At 42.5% G+C, this 9,902-nt stretch overlaps 1 protein-coding gene across 1 annotated transcript; it reads right to left on the bottom strand.

Annotated features, from left to right (window-relative positions):
- Nucleotides 1-2,287: 2,287 nt before the first annotated feature.
- Nucleotides 2,288-4,893, bottom strand: insm1b (insulinoma-associated 1b). Its single transcript, XM_086050598.1, has one exon. It carries the CDS (start codon nucleotides 4,705-4,707, stop codon nucleotides 3,247-3,249), a length of 1,461 nt encoding a protein of 486 aa, XP_085906724.1. The 5' UTR covers nucleotides 4,708-4,893; the 3' UTR covers nucleotides 2,288-3,246.
- Between the last annotated feature and the right edge of the window lie 5,009 nt (nucleotides 4,894-9,902).

The raw sequence follows: 9,902 nt of genomic DNA, 5'->3' as shown, positions 1-9,902 counted from the left end.
CGTGGTGGCGTTTGTCCTTTATATTTTCCTGATGGTGGGTAACCTCTGATTTGATCCATTAGTTGTTGTGCGTGTGTGTGTATGTGTGTTGCAGTGCCGTTACTATGGGCTTTGTGACCCGGGCCAGGCCTGGCTAGTAGCAGTGGGGGTAACCTGACCCTCCTCCCATCTGTCTCCCCTGCTGCTCAACCTCGTTTAGAGGAGGCCTGCATAATGGAGCCTCACTGGGAGGTGCAGGTGCAATTGCACCAAGCACCTTCGGGTGCCGTGCCTCACCTTTTCCACATAAAGACGCCAGAAAAGCACTTGACTGTAATTTGAGCCCAAAAACTTATGTGGGAAAGAAGCCTAATGTTACCTCATTTTCACTCCTTGATAGGAGATTGTGGGGCTGCACGTCCTGGCTCCTCTGAGCCGTCCTCTGTCATTATGATTTCATATGATACACCTGTGACTTGCAGTGAGGTTCGTGGCTGGTGAGGCACTCATATTAGTCACGTTTACAAGAGCACGACAGCCATTGGCATTCAAGTGGAAGCCTTACAATAAATAAATTAATAAAACAAAAAAAAAAAAGTCATTTGAGTTGATTTTTTTCCTGATTTTTGAAGCAGTTTAATCTCCAGGGTACTATTAATTGATAGTACATTTTTGAGAAATGTTTTATGGTTACATGTTCGACTTTCATTTAGAGCAAAAATTTTTGACAGCACGGACTGTATCTTTCTGCGCCATTTTGCTCAAAACTGCTCCAACAATTTTGTTTTCACGTGCAGTAAGAGATGGGATACTGCGCCCATGCAAAAGGAGGGAGGGGCAGTTGTTTTGCTTTGAATGTTTTAAAGCACTTTGAGTTGCATTTTTATGTATGAAAAGTGCTATATAAATAAAATGTGATTGATTGATTGATTGAAACGATCATGATAGGTTAATCACCTTGGTATGTTTTTAAGCATGTGAATTATAGACTAAAGCAATTGACGTAAATCAAAGAAAACTTTAATCCGTTTTTTATTAGATGTTTGGGGAGCCCTGGAAATCTTGAGGCCCACCGTTATGAGGCAGAGTATGCTGTCTGCCTCACCTCTAACCTTATCTGTCATATTGTGAGCAGCAAAATTTATAGTAACACAAATTAGCTTGACAATGGAAAATTAGACAGCAAATTAAAAGTGTCTGAATTAGACACTATTAGAGAATGAGTGAGAGAAACAGGCGCTTGAAAATAGCTTCTCTGTTGTATAACATTAATTTTTACCCATTGATGGTGATGTGTTATGTCTGCTTTGAGTGATGGATTGCACAATCTGAGGTGATGTTGGCTGCTCACCACCTCACATTCAGTCTCGCCCTTGTATTTGAACAGGAAATCATTATTAGATCAAAAACGAAAAACAATATAAAACACAGACTTAAAACTAAAATTTAAACTTATCTTATTTAATCATTATTTGTTGTTTTTTGCTCTTGATGATGCGCTCAGGCTCAGCCTCTCCTGACTATGTGCCTGGTGCTATGCCACTCATAAGGCCTTTTCACACAGGCTCTCCTGCTCGATGCATTGTTTTTACTTAAGAAAGTCTACCAGATCACTTCCAGAGGTAATGAAAAGGTATACATCACAACTTGGAGCAAATGTCTTAATCACATTCATCTCTGAAGTGTTGCCTAATTACAGCTTCTGCTGGTCTCTTGACCTCATAAATCTGTAGCAGGAAAAAAGTGAACTGCTTGACTTTACTGAAGCAGGCAGATGTTTTACTGCTTCAAAGGTGAGGACTGATTTTCGGAAAAAAAAAGTGTCCTCTTTCAGGTCATGCTGAGGAATAAATTTCAGATGAGAGGGCCACAAAAACAACAATTTACTAATTTACTACGAGAGTGAATAAAACTGATTTTTTAAATGTGTTTTTCATTTTGTTAAGTTTTTTGCTTCGGGCCCTGAGTTTTCTTTGCACTGGCCCACTGCAACAAATACAGTACGATTTTAAGTTTTCCAACTGACTTTTCGAGCCATATAATAAATGCCTGCTTATAATGATATAGCCTATGTATGTACAGTAACTATTTTATGATGTTTCATTTATATGAAATGTGAATTATGGGTTACCTGAATAGCTAATATATACAAACCAGAAGTCCTGCATGCGTAAGTAGTTTTATAATCCTGCACATTTTTTGTATTTGTGGAATGCATTCATTTACAAATGTTTTCTTTTTGTTTAATAAATAAATTTGATATTCGTATTTCTGTAAAAGTGAAGCCACGTTGAGACAAAAATTGTCATTTTGAAAATATTTTTTTATTATTATTTCGATAGACAACAACAATATACACATACAATCAAAGCGCTATAAAAGCCAACATTTAGGAAAAATAACATCCTTAAAAAAGATTGCATCTAAGTTAAGAGCTTCGTGTTTTTGCTTTCATCTCCTTCTTTTTACAAGAGTGGTGGATATCGATGATTAGAACCCGACCCACGACACTTGTCACAACTCATAAATTAGACAAGAAAAAAAAAGTCAATTTGGCTAAACGACATGTAAACTGCCAGAACGATTCACAGAGAGGGGAAATCACAACAAACACATCAATAAATTACATAAAATCATTAGAATAAATAAATAAATAAACATATGATGACAACGAAAATATTGCAACAATCTTAAATTGTAATAATAAAAGCATTAAAATATGTGCCAGCGTTCAAAATGAAAATAATCTATGTTGACTCTTTTAAGGCAGTTGTACAGCGGGATTTGGATGAGATGGAGGCTATTTCGGACTACACTAAAGGCATTTGTGGCTCTACTTAACAGACAATCCTTCAGTCACACATTATTAAGACAAACGTAATTTTGTCTTTCATAAACAAAGCTACAGTGATCCTTTTTTTTAAGTAAAAGAAAGAAAGGCTTCGACGGATTTCTGAACAATTCTTAGGTCTAGAAGCTATTGAGTACATGTGCTGTCCTAGAAAAAATAGCCTTTAACAGTCAAAACTAAGCTTCTCCGTAAACTAATTTGAGAAAAGAACGTCTCAAAATAGGCCTATGTGTATATCGTTTAAATCGAAAGAGAAGCGCTCAACAATCACTGATTAGCATGGAGGGGGAAAGACACCGCTTGGAACTTAAACTTTTTTTGTTGTGTTTTATTTTGTTTTGTTTTGAACCCCCTCAAACTTCCCTTTAGTTGTTGGTTCTCTTCTCCCTCCCTGTCCAAAGGCACAAGTTCTGCGTTCAGCAGGCAGGCCGCACCGGCATTTGGAGCAGGATCACCTGGCGGTTCTCCGACGGGTGGCACTTGTTTATGTGCCTGGTCAGTCCCGGCGAGCTGTACAGGGTGGCGGGGCAGTACTTGCACGGGTATGTTTGGGACGAGTGCATGAGGCGCAGATGTCGCTCCTGGCCCGCCCTGCTGGTGAAGCTCTCCCCGCACACAGGACACAGCAGGCGGTCCGCGGGGCTCAGATTGAGGGGACTTTGGTTCGAGGCGTCCTCTGGGGAGGAGGAGGCGGGAGAGGATGAAGGTGGCGGCACCTGCTCCACCGGGAACCCGTTCTCCTCCAGAACTTTCTTCTGCACGACCTGGTGTCCCATGATGTGTTTTCTTAGGTATGCTTGGCGCTTGAACCTCTTCCCGCAGAAGTGGCAGTCGTACGAGCCGTCGTCGGAACCGGACTCGGACAGACTTGGACTCGGGGTGTCTCTGTCGCTCGCGTCTTTGGCTTCTTCGGAGGCTGATTTGACACCCGCGGGTGCCATTTTGGCCATTTCGGGTTTGGTGCCCTGCGTCGACGGGGGCGGGACCGCTGTGGCACCGCTGGCTCTGGGCTTGTGCCAGCGGCGGTGGGAGGCGAGGTTGGCGGGGCAGCTGAACATCTTATCGCACTCTGGGCACCGGTACTCGACACGGACGATGCGGGAGCATTTGTGCTGGGCCAGGGAAAAGGGGTCCGCGTAGGCTTCCTTGCAGAGCTGACACACGAACTCCCCCAAAGGCTTGTTGGCTCCTGACGCGTGTGCCCTGGGCTTCACCTCCACAGGACCCTCTTTGATTTTGAGCCCGAGCACGGGGGATGTGGTCATCTCGTCTTCGAAGTTGAGCTTGCGGATGGCTTTGGGTTTCTTGGGAGCGGCTTTGGATTTGCGCTCTGTGCCGTCGGCTGCCGGTCTCTTGGTGCCGGCGACCCGGTTGCTCGGTGCCGGCAGCGCACCGCCGCCGGTGTTGCTGATGCTGATCGTACCGCTTCGGCTGCTGTTGCTGGTGCCAATCTTCAAGTCGACCGGGGCGTACAGGAGGTGATCCAGGCCGGAGAGTGAAGCAGGTGTCGGGAATGACTCAGCAGAAATGGGCGAGCCCAGGTTGAAACTACGTTCGAAATACGCCCTGTCGTGCTCCTTGCTGATGGGCCGGGTCGGGCTGTACAGGGCTTGGCACACCGTCTCGGGGTTGCCGAACTGGGCCGGCTTCTCCGTTTTTGGCACCGGCGCTTCGGCCGCCGCGAGATCCGGGGATGCCGCGGGGCGGTCCGGGCTGGACGCCGCGTACATCGGCGGCAGGCATGGCTGGATCTGGCTGGGAAAGGCAGCTCGGGTGAGGTGGGTGCTGGGCTCCTGGAAGTCGTCCTCGTCCGGCCGAGTCCTGTAGGAAACATGTGCACACTTTTTGTTTCTTTTTACCAGGAATCCTTTGGGCATGTTGGCTGCGGGGAGCGGCGGGAAGGCACTTGGAGGATGCGGACGCAGTGTCTAGTATCCAGGGTGCTTCGAAATATGGCAACACCTGACGACTGAGCAGGGACTTTATCTCCCCGCTGTATGGATCCTTCTGTTGCTGAAATGTTTTCGTCTCGAAGGCATAGCTCCACTCTTTTTATGGCGGAATGATGCTATTGTTCTCGCCCCCCCCCCTACCCCCCGGTTGCCGCATCCCCGGCCAATCAGACGTCTGCTTGATCCCAGTGGAGTGGAGTGTGGGAGGGCCCCAAGCCCCGAGCCCTGCTTTTGGTAGATTTCGTTGGAGGGTGTGCAGATAGCTTAGCAGATGCACTGGCGGTTTATTGCATTAATGTGCGCGCCCAGCCCCTCCCAGACCGAGGCACACGCCGTGGCCCTCCTCTTTTATACGCTCTGATGGCTCCCCATACATGCACACGCGCCGTGGCTTTTGTGGCTCAATTTTGGGGAGGGGGCAGTTGCCAAAGGAAATCTCCAACATAGAATCAAAATAGGTTGAGACTATCCAAAAATACAATCTTGCTTGTTACACGCGGAGACTTTTACGCACCACAACGCCCATAGCGCGCAGTACTAGCAAACTACTTTTATGGGCCTTTCTTTTATTAGTCAACACCACAAGGAGGAAGGGGGGTTGGCGGTTTTTTTAGGGCACGTGTCTTTCTCGGTAGTTTAACCCCAGCTATAAATCAGACATCTCGCTGCATACATAAGTAATAAGAAGACCCTCTGGTCGTTGCGCACAATAGCCACGTCTGCCCATCTTTAAATAGCCTTGCCTATTTTCCCCCTTTTTCGTTCCCGTTAAAGGCACGTTGTGCACTCAGCAATTTGGTCCACAGTGACGCGTGCTGCGTGGAATCATCAGTGCCCCACATACAACAAAGGAAAAGAAGTTGCCCCAAAAAATCATCCAAAAAGTGACTGCATGCATCTCACGCTTTACATAGTTTTAGTCAATTGTTCTTTATGCAATAATGTCGGGAAAACTAATACGACCTATATGTAATATGAACTTAAAAGTTTTTTTAAAATATGTATTCAGATGTATGGCAATTGATGGGAAAAATATGTTTATAAAGATATACAGTATATATTTCCGCGTAATGTCGTATTTCTGTTTTGTTGTTGTCGTTGTTGTTGTTTCTTCTTCTCTCCCCCCCATAAAGCTCCATATAGGATGCGGTGCGCCACTTGGCCGACAGAGCATTCTTTCCCCCTTTCAGTCAGCAAACCAGGGAGGAATTAATCTCCATCGTCGTACATTGTTCCTCTCATTTGCATAAAGCTGCAGTATGACCAAGTCAAATAATTACACAATCGGAGCAGAGCCTCGGGCCTGTGCGCCTTCCTCTCAATGGGCCATGTGTGCGTGTGTGTATCACCTGCCTGCAGGCACACGTACATCGCTGTTTTTAGTTGTTAACTTTCTTTTCAAATTCATCGTTTTGTTTTAATTTTGTTATTCCCATTTCTTAAGCACGGCCACTTATCTTTTTATTTATTTATTTATTTATCGATTTATTTATTTATTTATTTATTTATTTTTAATAACCTTTCTCGCTTTCCCTCTGTCAGTGCCAGTTAGCATCATTTTTGTCTATAATAGCGACTCTTCTCATCTTATAGCGTTGGTCGCTTCGTTGAGACTTTGATGGTATTTTAAGGAGTTCCTCTTTCTGCCATGGTAATTTCCTCGGAAGACAGCGCGTGGGCCGCTGTCTAGGCCTCGTTTGCGTTCTTGTGCGCATGTGCGGCGTTTGCTTGGCGGCGCGTGCTGCCCGGGCTTGCGGGAAGCATAGGCGCCTCATTAGCATACAGCTGCTGCCAGGAGGCCTCCCCGAGCCTGTTGTCATCCCCCACTTTTTTCCACTCGCTGCGTTCACTTTAATTACTGCGATCGTAGATATGCGTTTTAGATGTTAAAGCGTCGTTCTAATCATGCTCTGGGTAAATATTTGTAAAGCCTTCAGTAAAGCTGGCCTCCAAATTGAGTCAGGTGCTGTAAAGACTACATTGTTACAGTTGGCTAAAGCTGAACAGACATAATGCATTTACTAGCCACGTGCACTGTCTACCTTTATTTAAGTGTCTTCAGTTGTTGGGTTTTTTTTACAGATGAAAGAAATACTCATTTATTTTATTGAACATATTGAATTTTCTCATTTAATGTGATTTGTGGCTGTTCATAATTTTTTTGTCACTTCATTGCATAGGTTGAAATAAAGTAATGAGCTCTTTTTGACAAAGGCTATTCCTTTGTAATGTGCAGATGTCTGTCTCTGGGAGTAAAGGTAACAAGTCTGCAGGAATATAAATACTCAAGTAAGCTAGGAAAGTTTATTTGTATATGACCATTCATACATCAAGCAATTTAAAGTGCTTTACGGAATTAAAAACAAACATTAAAATAAGATGTAAAAAAACATTAAAAATGATTCCAGGTACAGTTAAAAAAAAGTTTTAGAAATTACATTTGAATTCATTAATTAAAACTAGAATTTTTAGCTTGTCATAAAGGTTGTCAATGTGGGGTCGTATAAGGGAGTTTATTCCAGGTTTTTGCTGCATAGTAACAAAATGCCGATTTACCATACGTAATTCTGACTTTTGGGATGGTGACGAAACCAGCCCCGGATGTTCTCAGAGATTTTGCTGGTTAATATGGCACAAGCATGTCAGAGAAGTATGTGGGTTCTGAGAGAGAGTTATAAAACTAGCAGAGAGATTTTGAATTCAAATCTCTGACTAACAGGGTAGCCAGTGATTTTAAAACTGGTGTTATATGGTCGTGTTTCCTGGTTTTTGTCAGGACTCTTGCAGCTGTTCTGAATGAGCTGAAGCTGACAGACATCTTGTTTGCAAAGTCCTCCGAATAGATTTACTGTAATCTAATCTGCTGGATACAAAAGCATGTACTACTATCTCTAGGTCATGCTGCATCATCATTCTTCTGTCTCTGGTGAGTTTTTAATATAGTAAAAAGCAGCAGAAGTTATAGATTTAATGTGGCACTGGAAATTTAAATCTGAGTCTAGAATAAAGCAAGAGAGAGGGACGGAAAATCAGAGCTCACACTATGTCTTACTTTTTGCGTTCCAAACACAATGATCTCAGTCATCTCTGTTTCACTGCAGAAAGTTTGCTGTATCCAGTTGTTGATATGCATGAGGCAGGTAAACAGTGACTGAACAGGTCCATGATCAACTACTGTAAGTAAAATTTTTATTTTTTTGTGTCTTTTGCATAGTTATGGTAAGATTTTTTGTTATGCCAAATGGAAGCATGTAAAGATTAAACAGCAGAAGTTCTAACATGGACCCTTGTGGGGCCCCACAAGGTAAGAAAATTACAGATCCACCACTGATGTTTCAATGCTGTGCAGTTGCAGTTGTTTATCGAGTTTCTTTTAAAATATATATATATATTTTGCTTTTGGTTACAGACAGGAAGATTAATCGATAGGTCTTTTATCGGAGAAAAATCCTTGCCAAAAATGTAGGTGTTTGTGTGTGTGTGTGGAGATACTGCTCACACTGAAGTCAGGTGAGTGTCACTAACCCAATTTTTGGATTGTTTGTGTTGGGTCAAAATTCTGTGTTATTTCTTAAAAAATTAACCCAAGTGTTGGTTCAAATTAACTATATATTGGGATATATGCCAGTAATGTTTTATTTTGGGTCAAAAATCAACCTTACACAGGTGCCTGATGTACACTAGAAGTAAGTATGACTGGCGGCCATGACAGCCACCGACATGCTGTTCATGTCTACACACGAACTGTGCGTTCTCCAAATAATGTTCCATATTAACTTTATGTGTTTACTGTAATCCACAGGAACATTTTTATGATTACCAGAGTGGTTCTGGTTACCTTGCTTGGAGATTGAAAACCGTTGAGCGCAACTCTCCTCGAGAGGTCAATATATCCCAACACACTGTTCAAGATGGGCCCACAACTCATCACAGCCCGTGTGAAAGTGTCAGACAGTTGTCTCTTGATGACCGCAAGGAGCAATGCTTGGCTTAAAGAACTGAAATAAATTGTATCCCTTTTTACAAATTCATCTATCTCATGGACTGATTTGCATTTCCTGGTTAACAGCCAATCAGACCGATTGTCACTGACACCACTTTGCAGACTGCCGTTGGTGTCTTATTAATTCAAGTCATATCTAAAAGCACCATGGCACAAACTATACGAATTTGATACAATTCTAAACACTACTTTTTAATTTAGATTTGTTCTCACTTCCTCCGTGAATGTGCAGAACAAAATTCTGGACACGTATGCATTCTACTTTATGAATAATAACTGAGGACCGCACAACAAACAATGACCTCCCTGCCATGTTAACATACAGATATCACCCAGTAGGCCGATATGAAATTTGACCGCCTCGTGACCATGGCACATGCATAAGGGCCAATTAGTGGGCTGTACTAAAATCCACTTCCTCCCTTGCTAAATTGCTTTTTTTGCCCATCATCCCCTACTGTTATTGTTGCTGAAATTATGTCAACATCAAGAATGAAGTGCTTGAGGAAAAAGACACATTTTTTTAACTTTCACTTGTTGTTATTAGTACATTTTTGGGGAAGAGGCAGTATCCTTAGCATTATAAATAAAATTAATAAATAAATAAATAAAATAGTGGAATATTCCAAGTATTTGCATTGTTTTGACCCAATTTCTTGTGTTCATTTAACCCTTAATTTTGGGTCAAAATGGAATAACCCAATTTGTTGTGTTCATTTAACCCTAAAGGTTGGGTCAAAACTGAATAACCCAATTTTTTGGTTCAAATTGACCCAAGTCTGGGTCGGTCCTTTTTTAACACAACAGGTGGGTCAAATTTAACCCAAAAATAGTTATTTTTGACCCAACTGTTTTTAGACCACTACAGTGACTGTTGAATTTCCCCTTGAGGAATTATAAGGAGTATACCATACATTTTAAAATGCCATATCTGGATACATGAGGGGATCAAAATATTCCTAATGCTCAGTGAATGAAGTGTTACACCACTGCAAACTATACCACCACAGTAATGAACATATCATTAATGTAGTAATAGTGTAATTGTCATGTTTGATGCAGCTTTTGATTAGATTGGGCTTGTGGTCATAATGCTGTGGCCGCTTAAATCTAATTT

The sequence above is a fragment of the Filicampus tigris genome, chromosome 13 (assembly GCF_054856515.1).
Source record: "Filicampus tigris isolate MCC_2025a chromosome 13, RoL_Ftig_1.0, whole genome shotgun sequence".
Taxonomy (NCBI): domain Eukaryota; kingdom Metazoa; phylum Chordata; class Actinopteri; order Syngnathiformes; family Syngnathidae; genus Filicampus; species Filicampus tigris.
Note: the sequence above shows the minus strand (reverse complement) of the source record. Positions and strands in the feature narration are given on the sequence as shown.

Excerpts from the sequence above, each read along its gene's own strand:
- insm1b (XM_086050598.1), bottom strand. The coding sequence starts at position 4,707 with ATGCCCAAAGGATTCCTGGTAAAAAGAAACAAAAAGTGTGCACATGTT.